This window comes from Hipposideros armiger, unplaced genomic scaffold (genome assembly GCF_001890085.2).
Source record: "Hipposideros armiger isolate ML-2016 unplaced genomic scaffold, ASM189008v1 scaffold_63, whole genome shotgun sequence".
NCBI classification, from domain to species: domain Eukaryota; kingdom Metazoa; phylum Chordata; class Mammalia; order Chiroptera; family Hipposideridae; genus Hipposideros; species Hipposideros armiger.
The window spans coordinates 4215983-4240958 of NW_017731413.1; the positions used below are offsets into that span (position 1 = coordinate 4215983).

Below are 24976 nucleotides of genomic sequence, written 5' to 3' on the forward strand. Positions count from 1 at the left end.
TAACATAGGGCCTTGTTGGCAATTTATTCTACAGGCATATCTGCATGCGTGATTAAAGATGTGTACAAGAATATTCATCACAATATGGTTTATAATAGGAAAAGGCTGGAATCAACTATAATGTCCATTGGAATGGGATTGGTTATATAAAATATGATACATCCAAAGAATGGGATGCTGGGATGCTAGATAGCTATTTTTAAAAATTATATATTACATATATATATATATATATGTAATATATAATTTTAAATATATATATATATATATATATATATGTAAAAAGAACACCTAAATATATTGCTAACTGAAAACAATATAAGATTCATATAGTAGACTAGTATGTATTGAATGATCCCTTTTTTATTAAAGGATTTATATTACTTTGTTAAGAACAGTGAGGGAGCTAAAGCTAAGCTACCGCTATAAACACTCATGTACAAGTTTTTGTGTGAACGAGTGTTACCATTTCTCTTGGATATATACCTGGGAGTAGAATGGCTGGATCATATGGCACCTCTATGTTCAACTTTTTGAAGAGGTGCCAGGCTACTTTCCAAAGTGGCTGTGCCGTTTTGCATTCCCACCAGCAGTGTGTGAGGGTCCAATTCCTCCACATTCTTGCCATACTTGTTATCATCTTTGTCTTTTAAGACTCTAGTCTAGACTGAGGGTATTGACTGTGTCTACTGTGGCGAGAATGATAGTGTTAAGGGTATATACCTATATATAGGCGGGTATATCTGAAGTGGTGGGGAGAATCAACATGTTAGTATCTCAAGACATGATCCCACTATCTTGTAACAGGTCCCCTTATCTATTTACGCAACAAATGTAGAATCAGTCCCCATGAATCGCTAAGCACTACGCTAAGTGCCATGGGAAACAGATGGCCTGTGGCTCCTCCCCTAGACCTAGGCTCTTTATCCCTACCTCAGATGGGGACGCAAGGCTAACTGCATCCTCCGCCTGGAGACCCACATGTCCCACTTACTCTACCCTGGCTGGTGGGAGCCTTGCCATCGGGTCAACAGAGGAGGGATGGCAGAAGTTTTTCCTTCTTCCTTTTCTTTTTTCTTAACAGATAAAGTAAAAGATGACTCCCTCAAAAAGGAGAGGCCATATAGGGTCTTTTTTAAAGATCTCTTTCTTGACAAAGAAGATGAAATGACAAAGAAAAAGGTAAGGTTTTATTAAAACCCCAATCCCGATTAATGTTAGAAACATACCCACTTCTCCATCACTTTTATGAATTTTGAATTTTGCTGAGTTTAGACATGGAGTCAGATGATAAGGCATGTGCCACACACTGTGCTGGGGGATGGTGTAAACACCCACCACGTGGGGTAAGCACCCAGCCCATGGTAGGGACCTGATGATCACGCCCTACTGGGGAAAGACAGACACGCCACTACAATCTGCTGTGACCACGTATGGTACACCCTCCCTTCATTGATTTTAACACTCACATTTTCATGCATTTTCTCATTCCTGAAATTGGGATCCAGTTTATAGAGATGGGATGCTATACATAATTGGCAGTGCATAAAATAATAGTGTATCTTACAATAAATGTCATCTTGAGGTTAATGAAATATAGTAATAGAAGCATACAAAGGAAATCTAGAGAAAGTGATTATTGGCAAGAAGTGGAAAAGGACGGTGGTGGTTGTGTGTGTGTGTGTGTGTGCGCGCGTGCGCGCGCATGTTTTCATTTCCTTTTAATTATATACGCGTATGCGCGCCGAGAGTCCACTGAGGAGATAACAGGAACAGAATTAAGAACAAGTCAAAATTTGCCAGGGAGATACAGATAAGAGACTGTATATGTATGTATTGGGGAGGGGGCTCGGGGAAGGAAGAAGTGGAAGAGAGGGTGTCATTTCAGAACTATTTGGTATGAAGCTAAATCAGCCATGAGGTTAACTTCCCAGCTGTGCCTTACAGTTCATCTCGCTACTTACATTGCATTGCTCACATTTCATGAGGTTTTCTTTCCTTATGCCTAGAAGTAATGGTTGATTGCAGGATTTTTTCAAAAGAATGAGGAAAATATCCAGAAATGCTCCATAACTGGTTCATCTATAGGGTGATAGTTTTACACATGAGTTCAACAGTTTGATTAAGAGTATCCAAAATTAAACTGAGATAAGTTTCACGAAGTCAGAAGGCTGATTTTTTTTTTTATGTCTACTGGGGAAGTCCATTTCCTCTCAAGTTTTCAATTTCACAGGATCACTCTATGCTTTTCAAATCAGTGGAATTTTCAAGTTTCCTGCATTTTGGGCAAGATAAAATTGTGACAACAAAGCCAGAGCAACATTTTCCAGTCTCGTATTTGTTATGTACATCTTTAATAAAGGTTGCATGTTTTTACGTTTGTGCTTAGCTTTATATGAGAAGGAACTGAAAACTAAACACAGATCTTCCAAGACAAGAACTTGAGGTTGCTTGTTTTAATGTATTAGCAATGAGAAAAACACCTGCTGCACATGCTATGTTTTACACATGATCGCTTTTAAGGCAACATTATTTTGGCATATTAGAAATCCTTTTAAACTTCTTCACTTGGGCAGGAAAATTTTTTGAACCGCAGCATGAAAGTCCACCAAAAGTCTACTTTCTCGTCCCGAATGAAGAGTCGTTCACACCTGAGCCAAATAGTATTCTACTCTGACACAGCTGGTGACTCACTTGAAAAATTTGAGCTAGATCCCACTCTTATTCTCAGGTTAACAGAAGGTAAGTAGAAATTACTGTTTGTTTAAGAACATCGTTTTGAATATTTACTATTAATATCAGATTTGGTAGCTTTTCTGGAGGTAAGAAAGTGTGCTGTCTCAATATGGTGGGGGAGCGGGTGGTCTTTGTAAATGAGGGTTGAGAGTTGGGAGAAAGTCTCTTTTAAATAAGAAATCATACTTTCCCAAGATATAGACTATTACTCATTTTCATGGCTCTAAGGAAGGAAGTCACTACCAAAATGATATAGTATTAAAGGTCGTGGCTCTGGCCATTTAAATTCAGTTCAAGATGTAGAACTATAGAAACTTTCTAAATACAAGTCTTGCTTGTCCGGGCCATCCAACTCATATATCCAGCATCAAGAAGCTAATAGAGTTAAATTAGTTTGTCTGTTGTTGCAAAAGCACAACCTGTTTTAATGGTCGATGAAGGCAATATGCTAAAGTACTACAAGCTATTAATTATTGCTGTATGAAAGAGGGCAGCTTGGTAATCAAAATGTCAGGGGTATTTCCTACTTATGAGATCAAGGAGTGCCTACAAATGAGATAGAAAGCAGTTTGAAGCTAATGAGGTTAGAGTGATTAATGCTGGGATGTTCGAGTTATATAATCCTCCCCCCAAATGAGTCTTGTCCAAAGTTTTAAATTAAAAAGGAAGGAAAGAAAAATGGAAGGAAGGAAGTGGGGAAGGGAGGGAGGCAATTCATTAAATGACTACTTTTATGAATGTTGATGATTTCTGTAACAAAAGGTATTTAAAAATATATTAAAAAGATAACTGTGCTAAGTAGGTGCTTATTACTTTCACGTATCTTATTTTATTTAATCCCCAACAAAATGCTGTTAGATGTTTTTGCCTCCTGTCTATCTGATGAAAATGGCTCAGTGAAGTTGAGTCACTTATTCAAAGTCACTAAGTGGGTGCAGAATTCAAATCAACGCCTGTCTGACTCCAAAGTTGCTTGTTTGTTACCCACTCTCACAGAACTATAATTAATGATTATAATAATCATTATTACTATTATTAGTGAAAAATTAAGTGATTACCCATTCCCATTGTATTTTTGAAATAATAATAGATAACCATTATTAAGAAATTAGTATGTGTTTTCCTCATTTCCTTCTCACAATACCACTATAAGGTAGAGAAAGTAATAGTAATATATCCACTTGGGCTAATTTACACTATAGTAATAAACCACTCCTAAATTTGAGTGTCTTACAACAACAGAGCTTTCTTTCCTCATTCACTTGTCAACTTTGTTGTTTTCACTGAGTCCAGCACTGAAGGAACAGCCCCCGTCTGGGGCTTTGCTGGAGTTACGGCAGAAGGAGAGTGAGAGAACCAGGTGGTGGCTCTGGAAGCTTCCTAATGGGAGAAACATAGGTCGCTTCCACTCCCACTCCATGGGCCAGAGGAAGTTAGTGGTCAAACCTGACGTCAACGGAGTGGGGCCAGTGGGGAGTAGCAATAATCTTCTCACAGAGTGGGGCAGCAAATATTTTAGAACAATACAATCCACCACAATTATTATCTTCATTTTACAGATGAGGAAACTAAGGCTTGGAGAGGGTACATAGGTTACTTACGTTCCCACAGCTAGTGAGCGGTAAGGGCAGGGTACAGTCCCCGGAAGACTGTGGGCTTCCTGGTGCAGCACAGGCTCCTGGCTATTTGGGAAATACTACTTTATTTCTACTTCCATTTACATTTTTATTAAAAGATTTAATTTGGTAGCACATTCTGTTGGTTTTTCACAAAGCGAACATTATTGAAATGTAGACTATATGTAATTTCTCCAAAACAAAGGCACCACGAAAGGAATTTTTGGTATTTTCTATTGCTAGGTGGTAAGCTGGTTGACATATTTTCCTTTCCTGCCATAAATTCGGTTTGTGATCCCCGAATACACTGTGCCTAAAGAGTTCAATTTTATGTCTAGATTGGCCAAAAAGTGAAGATTTAAAACAGTTTAGTCTTATTTAGCACAGGCTTAGGAGTCATTGCCCCTCCTTCCACTTGTTAGCTGTGTGATCTTGGGCAGGTATCTTGACACCTCTGAGCTTCAGGGCCTCACATACAGGATGGGGATAGTAATAAGTACCTGACTGGGGTTATTGTGAGGATTAAATAAAATCACGTATTTAAATTCTCTAATAAAATTCCTGGAATTTATGGACACAAAGTAAGTGGTAGTTACTCTTATTAAATTAGTTTTTAAGTCCATACATACGGTATGCAATAATTTAATTGCATAGCTTTGATTTTATACATCTTTGAGAGATAATGAACTAAATCTAAATCAATTTCAATTTTCTTTAAAGGTGCAGACACAAAAAAGACTGTCCAGGAATTCATTAATGACCAAAGAAACAGGTTTCTGCTTGAGGTAGTAAAAATACTTTTTCTCCCATTAGCCAAATAGAAGACTTCTTGCATAGCGCTGCCAAATTTTCACCTTGACGTTTTATTTTTCCATTACCCCAGATCTACTGCCCTTCCTATCCTCTCCTAAACCCACCTCAGTCGGGCTTTGGTCCTTCCTCATCGTTCCACCAGCCCCACTTTTGTCAAGGTTACCAATGACCTGCCTTTCTATTGCCAAGCTTGAATTGTCATCTCACAGTCTCCCTTTTACTTACCTTTCAGCAGCAGTTGACCCATTTGATCACCTCCTCTTTCTTGAAACACTTTCTTCAGCTCATTTCCAGGACCCACTCCATCTCTTGGGTCGTCCACATCACTGGCTGCTCACTGCTTTACAGTTTTCTGGTTCCCCTTCTCCCTGATCTCTAAATGACGGAATGCCTCAGGGCTCACTCCTCGCCCTGTGCTCCACCTGCCCTCCTCCTCTAGGTCCATGGCTTCAAATTCCACTTCCATATTAACAACTTCCAAATTTATTTCTCTAGCCTGGCCCTGTCCCCTGAACTCCAGACTCACAAATGCAACTACAGTTCTTAATATCTCCACTTAGATGCTCAACAGACACCTCAGATTTTACATTTTTAAAACTTTGCCCCTGCTGTACCCTTCCCTTCCCCTGAAAACCTGCATCTCGTGCAGTGCTCCCTAGCTCTGTAAATAGTAGTTCCATTTTTCCAGTTGCTTAGGCCAAAAATACAGGAGTTATCCTCAACTCTATCTTCTTACAACCTACATCCAAATATACTTTCAGATATATATATTTTTTTCCACAATCACACTATTTTTCATGACTGTCACTGCTGTCACTGTGTAATCCACTTGACTCATATCTCTGGCATGAATTGTTGTTATAACTTCTAAACACTGGTCTCCTGTTTTCACTTTTGCTTCCTATAGTCTGTTCTCCACACAGCAGTAGGAGTGTATTCTCACACATGCCTCTCTCTAAAGACCACTGATGACTTATCTGGTGCCCAGCTCGCTTTCTCTCTCTCTCTCTCTCTCTCTCTCTCTCTCTCTCTCTCTCTCTCTCTCTCTCCTCATTCTTACCCCTCTCCCCTTGCTCCATCTGCTCCAGCCACACTGGCCTTGGGACACACAAGCCATGCTGTTGCCTCAGGGCCTTTGCACAGGAGGCTCTTCCTTCTGGGAGGAACATTCTTCCCTCAGATATCCACATGGTTTGCTCCCTACTTCCTTCCAGTTTAATTTTCACCATATCAGGGAGGCTTTCCTTGGCTATCATAATGGCAACCCCTGCGCTTGCCCACTGGAGTCCTTATTCCCCTTTATTCAACTCCCACCTGCACTAGAATGTATACCCCATGAAAGCAATTTTATTTATTTCATTCATTGCTCTATTAATAACACTTCAAACAGTCCTGGCACACAGTACACACTCAAAAAATACTTGGCGAATAAAGTAGTACATGAAATATATTTTTGTTAGAAACTTGGAGTATCTAACTATTGGTTGTGTTTCTTTAAAATTATCTCCTTTACATATTTTTAGTTCATTTATAATGTATGTGGCTTTGTTTGTTTATAGTTTATTTTCCATGCATAGTATTAAAAACCCAAGTGCATTCTTATATTCTGTACTAAAAAATACAGATGCTTGATGTCAAAGTTGGATTCGGGGACTTGAATGGGGCTCTTTGAGGCTAAACACTCCCACCCATGGGCTGGCTTGCGGGCAGGAGTCACTGGCACAGCAGCGTGGGAACCGGATTCTCCCTGGGTACGTCCTATGGGAGAAGCCTCCTTGGCTGCAGACAGCCCAGTTTTCCAATGCTCGGAAAGTATTGGAGGGACGCTGGGTAATATCAGGTGGACCTGCTCTTTGGAGCAATATGGCAATATGTAGCTATTTTTTATTTGTGGGGCACAGCCATTTTGGAACAATATTGAACTTCTTTATAAAAGTGAAAGAGAGGAATTAGTCTCCCATCTAATTATCCCCCAAATAAAATTTCTTCATGAAATAAAGGCCATGGCTCCCAAATTTGGGCATACCATTTTTCCTAATACACATGATCACGTACAATGCAAGTTTTCCTCCCCTTTATTATGAGACCGTTGAAATGTACTAGAAATGTGGAATCATGTTCTCAATGCACTTCTGTTCTCAATATTCCTAGTATGCTCTGTCAACCAAAAGAAATACAATCTCAAAGTTTGATAAATACATAGCAACAAAGGAACGGCAACTCCTGAAAGCAGAAACAAAGCTCCAAGAAGATGCAATTGCCTTTGAAGAGTTCCTTCGAGAAAATGACCAGAGATCTGCAGATGCCCTTAAAATGTTCGTTTTTTTCATTCTGGACAAATCGCTTTTTACCTCCTTCTTTCTTCTTCTTAGTTTCTCAGAGTACAACACAACACAAAACATACTAACAAATCTCTGTTACTTTTCAGTGCAGCACAAGAGACTATAAACAAACTCCAAATGACTGCAGAGCTAAAGAAAGCGAGTATGGAGGTACAGGCAGTGAAAAGGTGAGGACAGGGCGCCATCTTTTCCTTATCAACTGTCCACACCCCATTGAAACTTATTTGTGCCTGGCAAGACCTAAGAGAATAATCATTATCAGCTGATGATTTCATCAGTATGACCACATTTTTAAAAGGGTAATCTGTCTCTCAAGGATCATTCCTGCCTGGGTATCAGGACGGTACAGTGATCTCTGGCTGAGAAGTTTCTCAAACTTGTCATCACAGAAGCCAAGAAATTAGTTAAAAAGAAGCAAACCGATGTCAGGAGTAAACAAATTATTTTCTAAGTGTCCTTTTTCTTTCTTTTTAAGGCACATTTCTCCCCACATTTTAACATCTTTGCAATGGGGATTCATTTCGCAATCATCTTGCAATTATAATTGGCAGTATTATTTATATTTTTACTTATAGGTTGCTTAGTTCAACCTAGCATTGATATTAAAAACTGGGGTCCATAATGACAAAAGTACAGGAGGAAAAGCTGAGATAAAATTATTGTACCACCTGCTACTCTTTTTTTTTTTTCCAAATCTGGATATTATCTTCTATGGTCAAGTATATCTCACTTGATCTCATTTTAAATGTCTAAAGAAGCTTCCTTCTGTCGTCATCCTTGGGCAGTAATTTTATGATCTGGGAAACACTGCAATCTTGATATCAAGTCATGCTAAAACTTGTTTTTTCTTTTTGAGGACTTGATGTTTAGCTCTCCTCTAAAACCAAATTCTAGACTTACCTGTTAGACTTTTTTGAGGAGGAGGACAACAGCCTTGTCTAAAATGCAGCAAATAAACTGGATGGTAGTTTCTCTGAAACCAATTGTTATTAACAAAATGTATGTTTCAAGCACATTCTGGCTATAGAAGCCTCTTTTATGTTGGGAGTCTAGAAGATAGAGACTTCCTTTTCCTCCTTGACTCCATAATGTAATTAGATGACTCTGTTCTACTTATGGAACTAGAACAGTAGCCTCTATGTTTGCACAAAGTACTGTATTCATGCACAATGGCCACCCAGTTAAATCCTCCAAACAGCCTTGCTGAAGAGAATTTGCGGATTATTTACGTGTCTCATTATCTTAGCAAGGTGCAAAAGGTAATGGAAAACAAGCTGAGAATAGAGCAAGGGATGCAGGCCCCTGCTATTTACTTCCCTCTTCTCTCTCTCTGAGCTAGAGATGGCCCTGGAGGCCCGCCATTGCAGGCAGGGCCGGAAATCTGTTTCCAAAGGGAAAGGGAGCTGGTTCTGAAGTTTTTGCTCGGAAGTGGTGTCATTCTAGGTATTTTCACCCTGTTTTTAGTAGCACATCTGAGAGGCTTTCAATTTAAAAAGAAAGTGGTGGTAGATGAGGGGCTCCCAACATCAGTGACTGGTGACATGTGAGCTTCTTTAGATATTTAAAATTAGATCAAGTGAGGTACACTTGACCAGAGTAAAAAACATCCAGGTTTGACTCTTGAATATCACTCGCACACCAGGGCTTCAGGAAGGCTTTGACTGACAGAAGCATTGAAGCTGAAGATGTTGATATAGAAGTGATATTGATAAGGGTATTGATGAGGGTGCCGATAAGGAAGGCTCTAAAGAATAAAGGTGGAGCTCGCTTTCATGAGGGCCTTCGCTGTGATTTTAAACATTCCTTCCGAGTCCACTTTGAAACGTGATTATGGGAAAGCCCTGCGAGGCCAGGGGAAGGCTTTCAGTCCAGGTCACTGGGGATTGTTGGCAAGAGCTTGGGCATCTGAGCCAGGCAGACCCAGGCTTGAGTGCTGGCTCTGCCATTTCCCAGACAGATGACTTTGCAAGTCATCCACTTCTTCTTCCCAAAAATAGGGATGATAATACCTATTTTAAGGTGCTGTGCTGGGGATGAAATTATATCTGTAGCGTGGCCTGTGTATTGTCCAGCACATATTAGGTGCTCATTGAGCATCTCCCTTCTTCTCCTCACATAAGTACCATCTTTTGCTATCTTCTAATTTTTCCCTATGTCTAAAAGTTAATGTAATATTTCCCTCAGAAATACATATGAGTAAGTAGAGTCAAACTGTCATCAGTCTATCCCATCTGTGCATATCCTGGGGCATGTTTTATTCAAATAGCATTCCTACAGATTCTTCTCATGTCTTATTGATGCCCATATTTTTATGGTCATATTTATAATTTTTGCTAAGATATTATGCAAATACATAATCAAGAGAATGAATTGTGTAAAACCTTTTTTTAAAAAAATGAACATGCTTTCACACAGGTATATCTAATTATACCTTTGTTTCCTTTGAGTAGTGAAATATCAAAAACAGAATTCCTCCTCAGGGAGTACATGAAATATGGATTTTTTCTGCTGAAATTGTCTCCAAAACATTGGCAAATCCAGCAAGCGCTGAAAAAGGCGAAGGTATCAAAGAGTAAAGAAAATGTGAATGTCACTCTTTCAAAAGAATTAACAAGTGAGTCACATATTCTTAATTTCAATTAAGTAAATAGCCTGAATTCTAAAATGTCCTGCTTTAGTGTTTGTTATTTATTAAATAATTACTATTTCCATTTTAAGCAGAACCTGAACAAGGATTCCCACTATCTCTGGAAATTCAGGTTAATTTCAGAAACAAAGCAATAAAAAATATATATGTGAAGAAATAGAAAATATATTTACAGATGATCTGATACCATACCTAGAACTCACCCCCTGTAAAACACCTGAAAAACTTTGATTTTATTAAAGGATTCGGTAGAGTGAAAGATAAACACAAAGTCAATTATACTTTATTAACCTATTAACCTAAATAAACTAACTTTCTTAATTAGAAAATATACAAGAAAATTAAATCCAAGAAAGCAACAGTAACCTTAATTATGTGACCTGGAGATTTGACAGATAGAGAAATATGTCGTGTTTTTAGACAGAAATATTGATATTGTAAAGCTGCCAATTTTGCTCAGATTAATGTATTAGTTTTATGGAATTATAAGATGAATGTTACCAAAAATGTGTCAGGGAATTGGGTGTTGGGTTGGGGATAACTTTATACAATGATTCGAAGTTCTATGTAGAAAAATAAACACTTTCAAAGAAAGGAGGTAATGGTGAAGGGTTACTAATCTTTTAAGATATGTAGCATATTATGACAAGCGTCTCAGGAATTAAAACTGTATGGTACTGGGGTTTGGAAGTCTGTTCAGTGGACCAGATAATAGATCCGATTATGTATAAGAACTTAGTAAGTGGTCAAAGTGGGGTCACCAGTCAAATGGGAATACTGCCACTTCTAGTAACTTTGGGGTAACAAGAACCGGACACCCTCTTGCCTGAAAAGTCTGAAAACTATTTGAAGCAAGAGTTTTCAGACACTGGACATCAAGGAGAAATGCAGCTTGATGATGGCCCCAGGATGCAGCTTAGGGAGGGACAGCCCATGGAGGGCCCAGCAGCCCCCATGAATTGAAAAGCCAGAGCTGGGGGTGCAGGGAGGCCAGAGTGACTGGAGTTTCCAGAGGGGAGCACTGGAGAGGAGAAAGCTACCCAGAGAGGTCTGAGGATCTGCAGGGTCCTCAGCTGAACAGCTGATCCTGAGACTGAGCTAAAGAACACGTACATCACAGGAATCGGTAAACTAAAAATCAGGGAGGATTTTTTTCCCCCGGAGAGCTGGTTGTTAAACATTTACTAGCACACCACCAATGGCTGCCCTGCTCTGTTCCCTTGTGTCTTTTTTCACTGTGCTGAGTGCGATTACATTTGATCGTTGCACATGAAATAGCCAGCACAGTGAGGACACTTGATTAAACCCAACACATGGTGCTTGACCAGAGAAAAAACAAATGAAAGGAAAAGCGAGAAATATTTGCACCTAACAGCTTAAGATGCAGTGCTCCTAGACGTGTCATCCAGCTAGAGGATGCTCACACAGCAGTGAGTCTCAGTCCACGGAGTGAGTGGCTCACAGTGGGATTTTAGAGGTGACGACAGATTGACACGGAAAACAGAGGCCTCTTTGTGCTCTGTGGGTCGGTCTCCATCCATTCTGCCTGCCCCAGAGACCAGCCCTGGCCACCTACATCACAGATCTGCTGGTGACAATGTCCCCATCTTACATTTCTTTCTCTGGACATTTCCATAGCGAGTCTACCTTCATTCTGAGACAAAGCTCTCATTCTCAGAAGTGGTTTCCCTCACCCCGTCTCTCTCCTCTTTTATTTTCCATTTCTAGAATTAAATACAAAGAAAAAAGAGAGCAGTGGTGAGGGCACCAGGGGGGCATCATTTTTAGAAGACCATCCTCTGGGAAGAGGGAGCCCAGGTAAGACATGAGATTTGGGACCTCACTCACTCACAAAAGTCAAACCAGAGAAGGTGTGCCCACCTCTGGTTTTGATCTGGCGCTAACCTGGAAGACAGAGGGTGGGGAGAGTGAGGCCTGCTGTGGTTTTAAGACGGAATAGCAGGAAGAGTGGCTGGGAGTCATAAGAGTGCTGGCGTGAGGAAAGATGTTCTGGGGGGACCTGGGGGTCACCACTGGATGAAAAGATCCAAGACTATTTTTGTCCAGGGCTCAGTCTCAGACCAGGATCGGGGGTAGACACTGATGTGTGGGGGTCAAGTGCATGGGTGACTTGTATGTGGCAATGGTAGGTTTCTCCACAAGGTGGAAGGATTGAAGTGGCCATCCTTTTAACTCTTTCCCTCAATTAAAATACCTGGGATTAGAAATATATACGATTTAGTGAAAATAGAGCCATGGCTTATATTTCACAATTTATATCCTGATTTGTGACATTTATATCATGTTTTTGACAAATGCCACCCTCCAACCAGCATGCCTTTCATTTTATTCTTATGCTCGGAACCTAATTTCAGTAGGATAAAAGAGCTGCATTTTCTACACAATTATCATTGTAATAATTAAAGGTAGTGGGCATATCCATGCAGAAAAATGAATAGCTTGCACCAAGCAACAAGGATTAATTTCTAATTGCATGTTATTTCTTTCCATCTTCACCATCACCAATGACATGGACTTCACCTGGACGTTTTGAACAGGAAAACCATCCAGGAAGCCCAGTGTCATCCTAGAGCCTAAGAAATCATCCTTATCAAAGTACAGTACATTCTTAATTAGCTCTCTTGGAAACTGTGACTGTCTTTTAGCAAATATCTCTTTTAGCCTTTCTTCAATGTATGGCATGTGCCCACACCCATTGTAACAGATGCTGGAGGTAGTAGTTGCCATTTCTGCGCACTCCTCAGGCGACTGAGCTCGTACAGGCCTCCCTGCGTTCTTCAATGAGGGCCTGAAACTGCTGTTTGCAGAAACTGCCGGTCCCCTGCATCTCAGCTCTTTGTCTCTCAAAATCTACTGCCCAGTTGTGTATTAAGCTGCTTTCCTGGCCTGTGCGTTTTAAATTTTACCACATCATTCAAAATTGCTGCAATAAATCATTTTCGTTTGTTTGTTTCAACCCTGGCTCCCTCAAGGAGCTTTAACAAAATATATTGATGCCCAGGTTGGATATACTGGCCCCGAGGAAAGGACCTGGGCCATCACTGCAGTATCCATGACAATCACATGTGACAAAAGTCAACATAGACACAGTGCTCTGAATTCCAGGGGCACTGAAGTCCTCCACTATGGTGGCATTTAGGAGGCACTGTTTTGTTTTTAATTAAATTTTCATTTTGAGATAATTGTAGAGTCATAGGCAGTTGCAAGAAATAATCCAGAGAGATCCCACGTGTCATTTACCCAGATCCCCCCAGTGGTAACATCTTGCAACACTGTAGTACAATATCACATCTAGGATATTGACATTGGTATAGTCAAGATAAATCAAATACAGAACATCTCCACAAGAATTCTTCGTGGTGCCTCTTTATAGCCATATCCACTTCCCTCTTTCAACTCCCATTAGCCCCTGGCAACCCCTAACCTGTTGTCAAAGAGAAACGAGTGTAATTTTGGATGTTAGTTGTCACTGCCTGTGGAACAGTCGAGTGGCTATTGATGTCCAGCGGAAGTAGGACATGAAAGTCTAGAGCTCAAGGGAAAGTGACAAGACGGGGCAGGCATTAGTACATTAGCAGTGATGGAATCCATGAGAGAAGATGATGACATCACCCCCAAAAGAACGGGTAGGATGAGAGGGGATGAAGGCTGAGGAAGCACAGACATTTTTTGTAGAAAAGGAACCTAAAAAGGTAACAAGATTTTCAGAGAGGTGGGAGAAGACTGATGAGAAATTGATGTCACTGAATCCAGGAGAAGAGAGCGGTGGGCAGCTGTTATCACTTGCTTCCTTACGGGATGGTTCCCAGATATTCACGCCCTCCTGGGCCCTTTCTCTGTTTTCCCATGGCTTAATTCCCCTTGTTTAAAGGGCAGCTCCAGGTAGCTATTTTGTGCCCTCAAGCTCAACATGAACAAAGCAAATATTACTCTTTTTTTTTTAATCCCACCCTTAAACCGTTTTCCTTTGTGTTAGTGCTACCTCCATTATTCCAGGCTCACAGACTACAAATGTTGGCATCAGTCCTTGTTGCTTGTTTTGGCCCCAGTCTTTCCTTCTATTCTTGGTTCCTGTGGTTTCATTCTTTCCTGCGTCTCTAGTTCTCCTCCCTCCACTGCCCCCGCCCACTTACTCACTTTTCCCATCATCACTACCCTCGACTGGAAAGTTCCTACCTCGTCAATGGTCCGATCATTTTCAATATATCCTTCCTAAAGAATTTTTCCAGAGCCACTTTGCAAGCCATGCAATTAATTATCCTTTAAGGATGTACCTCATCACCCACCCCCTCAATCAGCATTTCCTCAGCCTGATCGGAAAATACTCTGAAAAATAAAATCTCTTAAGAAGACAAATATTGTATCTCTTAGGGCAAAAGCTTTGTTTTGAGCACTAGAGCACCTTTGGTTTCTCAAGAAGCCTACATTAAAATGGACAAAAGGGATGTGGCAATGGAGGTTGTCATGTGTTTCTTAAAAAACCAACCAAACGAACAAAACAACCTTACTTCCTAGATGCACCTCCAATAATCGGCACTGTGCGGTACGGCCCTTCCTTGTGGTCCCATTGTTTGCATGGGTCACCCTTGTTTGGGTGAAGCCGGTTTGCTTTTGCTTACTCATGGAATCCATTGATTTCTGCAAGAAGCAGCTCCCTGAAAGGCTAACCAGGCTGTTGGAAAGAACTGTGTTACAGTTAGGTCCCAAAGAAAATGTAGAAGCGAAAGCAAATCTGTTGACAGAAAATGGCTCAGAAATCAGGCATTTTCTTTTTCTTTTTTCTTTTCCAGCCGATCTGAAAGTACAAGCTCAAAAGACAGTTTGGAATTCTTTTTAGATGAGGATACGGACTGTGATCTGGTAGCCAGGTTTTATTTCTTGATTTAACTATTGTGTCTGGTGAAATGTATAGATGCTCATTTTCTTCTTTTGAAATTAAAATTTCCTATTCCAAATAGTCCACAACTTTCCAGAAGGAAATATGATTTTGATACTGTTCCCCAGTTGTATATATAGTTCATCTTTGTCATCAGACATTTTATGAAAAATAAATGTCTGTAACATGGTAATTATTTAGGAGATATATATTATGTACAGTCTCCCTGTAAACATAGCTAATTCCTGACTGCTTATCATTTTATTGGGGCTTAAGATATATTGAGTAGCTGAACTGTAAGATAAATTGACTCTTAACAAAACAGCCCTTCATGGCTACAAGACTAACTTTGAGCTAACTCCACCCTACATACAACCACAGAAACTCAAAAGGAACAAAAACCACTTTAAAACACCACCCATTATCATATATAACACACTTTACCCAAGTCACCTTTTTTTTGTGTGGTAAAACACATAAAATGTTTTTAACCATCTTTAAGTGTATGGTACAGCAGTGTTAACTATATACTCATTGTTGTGCACTAGATCTCTAACTTTTTCCACCTTGCAAAACTGAAACTAGACCCATGAACAACTCCCCGAAACACCTCCCTCTAGCCCCTGGCAACCTCTGTTCTACTTTCTAAAAGTTGGATTACTTTAGGTACCTCATAAAAGTGGAATCATGCAGTATTTGTCTTTTGGTGACTGGTTTATTTCACTTAAAATAATGTCCTTCAGGTTCACCCATGTTGTAGCACGTGACAGGATTTCCTTCTTTTTAAGGCTAGTTAATATTCCAGTGTATTGATAAAACACATTTTCTTTATTCATTCACCCATCGATGGACATTTAGGTTACTTCATCTCTTGGCTACAGGAAATATGATGAACATGGGTGTGCAAATACCCAACTCATCTTTTTAAAAATTAAAGTAATATATACTTGTTCTCAAAATTTTGGGAAATGTAAAATAATTAAATGTGGGGAGAAAAATGACCTTCACTCTGCTCTCTGTCTTTATCTTTCTTCTGTTTCTTCTCCTTTGCCTTTCCCTGGACCCACTTGTCCTTTCCCCTGCCCTGGCCTCATCCGCTTCATCCTTGCTTCTCTTCCTCACCCTCTTCTTCCTTTTTCCCAATACCTTTCATTTCCCCCAGTCCCCAAATGTCCTTCTCCTGAGGGCCAGCTCTCACATGGAAATAGGCTCCATTGTCATTCTCTCGCTTTGTCTCCCTCACAATCAGAATGGTATTCCTTGACCTCACTGTATTTTCCTAGATAAGCCACATGTGCATAGGCAGCATATTTTTTAAGTGAATTGTCTTCTTCGTTATTGATTGATTAGGAGCCAGAGCTTTATTTCAAAGAGCCAGAGGAGTTACTTCAAATCTTCACAGAGCTGGAAGAGCAGAATCTTACTTTGGTACAATATTCCCAAGATGTAGATGAAAACCTTGAAGATGTGAATAAAAGAGAAAAACTTATACAGGATAAAATGTAAGTCGTTAAAAACAAGTAGACTTGTTCTATTAAGTGATTTCTGGCCAGAGACAAAGTCCAACTCATTCATGTGTGGCCCTTTGGTGTGGTCTCTCCGGATTTAGGGTGGGTTGTTATTAATAATAGTTTACATTATGGAGTATAAAGGGTAGAAGTTATGTTTATACAGAACAGACTGGCTTGTTTTAGTCCTTACTTCCTTTCACTCATCAAAATATTTTCCTAGCTAGCAATAATAAAAGATTAAAAATAATTGAAGTGTCACCCTGCTGCCTTAATTTTTGTTCACTGCAATTTTCACCCTATCATCTGGCCAAGTAAATCATGCTTTTGGGTGATAATGCTAAGTGCATTTTCCTTGGCTGTGACCCTCCTCTGCAAAACAGCTATTTTTGTGACAAATATTGTATCACTTTGTAAAGTAATGTATCAGTATATCAGGGCTAGTATAAAAGGGATTTCTGTCAGGGAAAGGAGGCTGGATTTGCTGACTCACGAAGTTCCTTCTTACTCTAAAAAATTATATTATTTCAATTAGGAAAACAGCTTCAAGTCACAGAGAACAGATGTTTATATCTACCCATTATAAAAATGTGTAGAACCTTTTTCAGAACAGTGTTCTGGGCCAGCAGAGGGCAATCTTTTTTAAACAGTATGTCAAACTACATTGAACTTTGGAACCAATTAACTTGTTTAGAAGTTAACAACCTAAAAGCCATGATCTCGTAGCCACGTTACCAGTACTGTATCGGTTTAATCCTACCTCCTCTCTGCCAATCCTCACAGCGTATGGCGCCCCCATCCCTGACAATATGATTTTTGGGGATGGGGTGGGTATAGTCGGGCACGAAAAGGGGATCTATGTCAGAATTCATCTCTAGAAGATCTATATCAGAATCTCGATGTGAGGGAGTCAGGAGTCTATTTTTCCCCTGGGCTCCTCAGATATTCTGACAACCAACCAAGTTTGACAACACAGACATAACAGATCTTACCACAACCTGCGCTCCTGACACCTCAGCTTGGCTGCTCTCTATTTAGGGGACTCAGGGGAACCACAAAAGTAGTAGAGGGAAAGGAAGAAAGTGCTTCCTGATGGAAGTTAGAAGCAACCTCTGTGCATTTATTTTTCTCATGTTAACCTGAAAAGTTGCATGTACTTTGGCAATGTCTTAAAACTACAAACTTGGATTTGGCTTGCTAGACCTGGGATGCTAACATAGGATCTGGAAGGAGCGTTGAAGCTCCTGACTGATGGTTTATTTCACGAAACCAGAAATTACCAACAAGGGTCTCTTTCTTCTCTTGCAATAGAAATAGCAGCATAGAATTTCTTTTGGAGCAAAAGGAAATGCTTAAGGCCAACTGTGAGCGAGAAGAGGAAAAAGCAGCAGAACTGGAATTAAGGTCCAGGCTATTTAGTTTTGGACAATTTAATTCAGATGCCCAGGTAATCATTCTTTGCCTATGGTAATTTTATTTTGGCTCATGATAATAATTTGCATTCCCTGGATACTGAGCATTGGAATAGGGGGAGGGAAGGAAACCGGAAGTCCCAGGCTGATGACAGAGGCAGAAAACCAGCTTGGAGTTATCTTTTTAGTATGTAAAGGCAATTTACATCGTAGATAGAAAGCATTTCAAATTGGCGTTGGGGTTCTCTTAAAATGTTGCTGAGATTTTTTCCCCCTACATACATTTCTTTTAGTCAGAATGTAAACATATGAAATGGTTTACTGCCTATGATGATTCTGGTAGTAATGTAAGGAGCAAATAATGAGCAGAGAGAGCACTGAATCAACACTGAGCTTGTATAGATTAGGGCCTCTTTGGACCTGCAGATTCATTATCAGAGCCCCTGCACACACAGCAGTGTAGTGATTTATTTACATGTTAGTCTCTCCCAACTGGACGCACACCCCTGAAGGGCAGGGATTTCTTACACGTCTTAGTTAGCTAAGCTTAATATCCCTATGAAGTAGGTGCTCAGCAGGGCCAGCCGAGTGGCTCAGTTGGTTAAGAGCTCACTCAAGAGTGCGAGCTCTGACAACAGGATCACTGGTTCAATTCCCAGCCCGAGCTGAGCTGCCAACAGGTGGCAGGATGGCTCAGCTAAAAAAATAAATAAAGTAGGTGCTCAATAAATGTTTGTTGAATGAATGATTAGATTAGTTTCTAGACCCATGACTCCAGTTAAAATTGGTTTCCTTATAAAAATCTCAAATGAAAAATTCAAGCTAATAGATGAGGGTAATATCACACTTATGGTTATGAACTTGATTTTCAAACAGCAGATTTGGGGGAACTGCAACAGAAGATGATTGTCCTCACCTGCCCATAGGTGGGCAGGGTTACAAAAGGTACCCCTTCACACACACACCTTTCCTAGGTGGTACAGCACCCCGAGTTAGGATAGGAAGGGATAAGGTCATGCAGTGCTAGAGGAAGAAGTGTGATGACAGCCACCTTTCATTTCTTCAATGCTGGTTTTTTTAAACTTCTTTTTTATTGTGGTAAAATATACGTAACATCAGTTTTACAGTTTAACCATTTTCAGTGTAGAATTCAGTGGCATTAAGTATATTCACAATATTGTACAACCATCACCACTATCTATTTGTAGAATTTTTCATCAACCGAAATAGAAATTCTGTATGCACTAAACAATAATTCCCCATTTCCTTATCTTCCTAGCCTCTGGTAAATCTCTATTCTACTTTCTGTCTCTATAAATTTGCCTACTTCAGGTACCTCATATAAATGGAATCATACAATAGTTGTCCTTTTATGTCTGGTTATTTCACTTGGCATGTTTTTAAGGTTCGTCCAAGTTGTAGCATGTCAGAATTCCTTTTATGGCTGAAAAATACCCTACTGTATTTATTTCCATTTTATTTACCCATTCACCTGTTGATGGACGCTTGGGTTGTTTCCACCCTTCAATTCTGTTTTAAATAATTTTGAAGCTGATTGAAATGAAAAACGACAGATAAATGTGATATCGCCCCCTCCCTCCCACCAAGTTTAGGGCAGCTATGAAAACAAGTAGCATTTTCAATACTCTTAAGCTTTGAGACAACCAGATCCCTAAACAGAGAAGGTACAATTGATCTGAAAGTTACTTTGTAAAAGACTGAGATTTTGGCCAGGAGTATAATTTTGGTATTCATGTATTTCACACTGGGGAGACGCACACTCTCCTACAGATGTAAACTGCTGGGGTGAAGGGGGAGAACAGGAAAACTGGCAGGGAAAAGTATTCTTAGAATTTTCCTGCTTGCCGCACCACTGCCATTCTTTCAGATATCAAACTGTGCAAAACATAGTACTTTCTGAGTAAGTAAACATAGATGCACCTAATTTTGATATTCATAAATCATCAGTTACCTTGGAGATATGATCACTATAAAATCAGAATTTTATTCTTTCAAAACTTCCACACTCCTAACTGTACTTAATCCCCTAAAAACATTTTTCACTTATTTAATATGCTACTTAAAAAAATTTTTAATTCAGGTATATTGTAGTATTGGAAAGTGCACAAATCAGTAAGTGTATTTCTCAAAGGGGTTCCTCGAAGTAAACACACCCATGTAACGCCCACTATATCAGAGGAGACCATTATCAGCACCCCCAGAAGCCTCCCTCAGGCCTCCGTCCAGTCTCTACTCTCCTTCAAAGGTGGCCCCTATCCTCACTTCCCTCACCATCAATTAGCTTTCATGGTTTTTTTTGTTTTTTAGATTTTTATTGGGGAATTGGGGGGATGGGAACAGCGCTGGGGAATTGGGGGAAGGGAAACAGACAAGTTGCTGTCGTTTTGTTCTTCAGTCTAGTTGTGGAGGACTTTGCTTCACTGGCCCAAGTTGGCACCATCATTGCGCTCTTCCCGGGTGAGGCAGATCAGTCGCCGGCTTCTGGATGGCCGCTCACTGCGGCTGCTGGCCGCTCACGCTGGCTGCTGGCTACACACGGTAGCCCATGGCAACCCACTGCCACAGGGGCTGCAGCCTACACCGTCACCTGCGACTCACGGCAGCCTGGAGCTGTTGTTCAGCATCTTAGCTGTAGAGGGCAGTGTCACTGGCCCTCATGTGGGATCCGAACCGGGGCCCTCTGGCATCCCAAGCCAGTTCTTAACCATCGCGCCTCTTGGCATGGTTTTGAACTGCATATAAGTGGAATCATGTGATCTGGCTTATCTGGCTTCTCTCAACATTATGTTTGAGATTCATCCACGCTGTTTTGTGTAGCAGTTGTTTACTTTCATTGAACATGGAGTGGAATGTAAGCTACTCCACTGTTCAGTTTGCAGAAGGTATTCATTTCCGGTTTAATTTTTCTTTCAAACTGGGAGAGTTTTTTACAGCAAACACACAGAATGTACATGGCTTAAAATCACAGAATTCTTGAGTTGGAAAGGAACTTTAAAAGCCATCTAGACATCTCCCCACTCCCCTACCCAGCTTTGATACAATTCTTCCTTCTACACATTGCTCTGGTCAGGTCACTTCCCACCCACTGTTGGAAGGCATCCGAGGTTCTTGCCCAGTGTTGTCTTGCACAATCCTGCCCCACTACACCTCACCAGGACGTAAGAGATCCTCCCATCCTTGCAGCCCCTTCTCCGAGGTGCTCTGGGTGGGGCCTGCCATCTGGTGGCAGCTCCGGAGACAGGCCTGACACTGGGCTTGTCATCAGGGGGACTGTGCCTTGAGCTGCCATTTTCTTGGCCCTTTTCTGTTGGGCCAGGCCCTCAATTGCTTTTCCATGAGTTATTTTCTTTAACCTCATTCCCTAATCCTATTTCTTACATAGTTCTTACCTCGTTATCTTCAGAAAATATCTCTCCTTGTGTTTTCCTCTCCTGTTTGACGGGAACTTAAAAAAAGACATCTTGAAAGGCCTCTGCCCAACAATTTCTAAAACTCTTAAGTGTTCAAGAGGTCTCTTTCAGAAATTTCTATCAGGTACTAACCATTCTCATATTAAAGTTGCTTTTCCTCAGAACCAGTGTTCAGTGTATTTTTTTAAATGACTCATATTGCAGCAATGTTGTTGTTCATATCCAATGCACATTGCAGGGCCTCGATGGGTCACTTTTACTTTTTTCCTTTAATGTGTTTCTGTATCTCTAAAGTTTCCCAAATAAGCATGTTGTTAAATAAATAGGAAATACAATAAATGTTATTTAGAAAGGGAGAGAAAAAGGAGCTTATGGCAAAGAGAACTTTTGCTTTTTTCTTTTACTTTCTCTATATATTGTTGTACTTCTCCAAGTTTTCTTTAAAAAAGCATTTTAAATATAAATAGTAAATACAATATGTATTACTTTAGAGAGAGAAAAGGGGGGCTTTATGGTAAATAGGGTCATCAGAAAAGTGGTTAAGCCAGGAAGTGGGAGAGACAAGCTGCTGGAAGTAAAACTCTTGGTACCAGGTCTTGACTTGTAATTGTCGGTGGCTCTGGAAGGATCCTGTGGTTCCAGGAGGGGTTTCTCATGGCTCTAGGAGCCACATCTGTCTTGAGTGTTATTTGTCCTCAGCTTCATGGTGCTTCTCATCTTCTTGGGCAGAATCAGGCAATGGGGCAGAATGCTACCTGGAGAACGATTTGCTTTGCCCAGCAGTTTATTGAGGCCCTATTAACCACGAGTGTCCGGTACACAGAGGAGGCAGATGAGAGTTTTCTCCAGGTCCCGCAAGACGTTACCTACAAGCTCCAGCATCTCTACCACCAATTAAAACGGCACAGTAGCAAGGTACAGGGATCAGCACGGTTTGGCCTAAGCCGCTGCTTAGACTAGAGTACTTGCAATGGCTTCCCAATGGAGAGAGTCAAAAACTAAATTCCTCAAAAGGCTTTTCTAGGCAAACCTGGGAATCTGTTTGCTTGTAACTTTTTTCCCTCTGAGAGAATGCTTTTGTTTATTCAGCAAACATTTATTAAGTGCAGTTATGTGCAAGACGCTGTTTTAAGATATAAATGTAAACATAATAGCTCCTTCCCTCCAGGTGCTTACAGTCTAGAATGGGAGAGAAGGCATGTATGCAAAAAACTATCAGACAGGATAATTAGTTTTAGCAATTATAGTAGCAAGTGCAAAAAATAAAGGAGACTACATGCTGTGCTGCACAGATATGCATTGGAGAGGTAAAAAAAGATTTAAAATGTATGTTGTCTCTACTTGAATGCTCAGGGAATCAGATATACAGAAACATTCAAGAAAAAAATTATACTTATAATTACTTTTTATACCTAGACTGAAGTGTTTTTAAGAAAATAATCCAACATGTTACTATAGTAAGGATCGGACTATAAATTGTTATATCATTGCTGCATTTTTCCTCACTCTTCTGTTGTATTAAAGTTCTTTTAAACAAGGAAACATATAGCACATAAAAGCCTTTTCATTGTAATATAGTAAAACAGAACTTCACATTTACTGAACAAGCAAATAGTTATGAGATGTTTTTGTGCTCTCCTTTTCTTTTCAATCTCAGGAAAAACTGATAGACTCTCTTAGTAAAAAAATTAATCAAGTATACAAAGTCTGCATTGGAGATGGTGATGTTGGCAGCCTCGACCCTGTTCAGAAGCTGGTAAAAGTCGAGTCTCGCCTGGTGGAACTGAGTGATCTCATTGAAACCGTTCCCAAAGAAAATGTGGAGGCAATTGAGAGAATAAAACAGAAAGAACGACGGCAAAAGTACTGCAATGGCTTACATAAGCGTAGTGAATGATTTAATAAGTAGCTGTTTTTGCTTGGATTCCAAAAACACTTAGCAATTCTCTCTTATATGGCAAGGATGACCATACAGAGTTGCAGGGGGAGGAACCAAACCCAGCCCTGCCCTCCTCATAAGAGCTATTATTTGGTGTGAAACATTTTCATCAAATATCCTTATGAAACAAATGTGTCATTACCAATGGTCCATGAGCACTGGGAAGGAAAGGAACCGTGTGAATACAAAGTTCACCATGGACAACTGACTTATTGATAGTTTGAGATGCGTGAGGGGTTCTTTTAGCCCGGAAAAGTGAATTTTCAGGGTGAATATTCACTACTTACATGAAGATTTCTGAAGAGCTATCATGTGGAAGAACTGCGGTTGTGGTGGAAATCCCAAGGCATAGATTAGAAGCCCTTTATTGGAAAACTGCCAGGAGACTCAACCTATGAGACAATTTTGAAAGACCCTTGCATTGAGGGTTTTCCTGTGTAACTGCCGACACTTCCATACAAAGCATTTACACATCAATAGCCCGCACCCTCGCCTGCACATTCTTGCTTGCTGTGGGGCCTTTTGGGGGAAGGCACCGATGTACCAATAATTTCCATTCCGAGTTAAGCAAGGATTTTATGTATTACTACCTTTGAGGCAATGATTATTATAAATATAGGATCCCTAGTATAGTAAGGCATGTAGAGGATGCTTACAGGTGGAATGATGTCCATGTTACATGGCAGAAAAACATGTCGGGAGGCAGACTAGTACTATGGCTGTAAGTAAGGACATGACCTGCGTGGGTTCAACCCAGCTTCCACCGTTTACAACTTTTGTGACCTTAAGTCTCAGTTTATCTGTAAAATGGCAGTAATAGCTTGTAAGACTATTGTGAGGATTAAACTAAATGGTCTTATGTAAAAGCACTAAAGCGTGTCTGGCACATAGTTAGGTACTGAAATTATTAGCCATTAATATTATTAAATATTAAATCTATAAAAATATATTTTATTATTGCTTACTTACATCATCCATGTATGGGGCATTATATTGTTTCCCCCATATAAAAATGAAGTCTAGAATATAGTAAGATGATCCTGATGGAATTTTATCAAATATAAAGCAAATTTTTAAAAAGTTACAAGTGAGAGATGATTCCTTCCATAACATGACCTGATTAATTATACTAATAACACTGCAACTTTTTTACAGTAGGAAATGAATTGTCATCAAAGTATAATTACAACTTATTTTCAGCGGTGATACATGATTTTAATTGTAATTGTTTATCATTCTTATCAAAGAGGGTATTAGTTGATTTTCCCCATGGTTTGGAGGGGCCTAACATACCAATTTTGCATTAAAAAAATGTTCAGTTACACCTAAAATTAAATATGTCCACAAAATAGCGATTACTTATTGCCTATTCTGCACCAGACATTGGAGTAGACTGCACAGGTCATCTCATTTAATTTTATCTTCACAGCCCCAAAGAAAACAAGACAAATAGCATTTCTTGGTCTTGAGAATACCACTCAAAAAAATTAACTGGTAAATACACTGTTGTGGCAATTAAACTACATACTCATGATTTGTGTACTTCTCTGCATGTTCAATAAAAAGGTTTAAAAGGGGGAAAAGTAACTGGCAGTTAACACGTTAAGCGCCATGTCAGTCACCGGTGACTGACAC

General features: G+C 40.0%; 1 protein-coding gene across 1 annotated transcript in view; it reads left to right on the top strand.

Moving 5' to 3' along the window:
- Positions 1-24976, top strand: part of CCDC38 (coiled-coil domain containing 38) — a 36008-nt gene that overhangs the window by 7291 nt on the left and 3741 nt on the right. The window contains exons 3-14 of the mRNA XM_019641681.1: positions 1085-1182; positions 2577-2742; positions 5073-5137; positions 7317-7480; positions 7594-7674; positions 9958-10121; positions 11883-11972; positions 12713-12848; positions 14966-15035; positions 16402-16553; positions 17871-18006; positions 23060-23265. Of these exons, the coding sequence (XP_019497226.1) occupies positions 1085-1182; positions 2577-2742; positions 5073-5137; positions 7317-7480; positions 7594-7674; positions 9958-10121; positions 11883-11972; positions 12713-12848; positions 14966-15035; positions 16402-16553; positions 17871-18006; positions 23060-23265 (1528 nt within the window). The remainder of the gene's footprint in view (positions 1-1084; positions 1183-2576; positions 2743-5072; positions 5138-7316; positions 7481-7593; positions 7675-9957; positions 10122-11882; positions 11973-12712; positions 12849-14965; positions 15036-16401; positions 16554-17870; positions 18007-23059; positions 23266-24976) is intronic.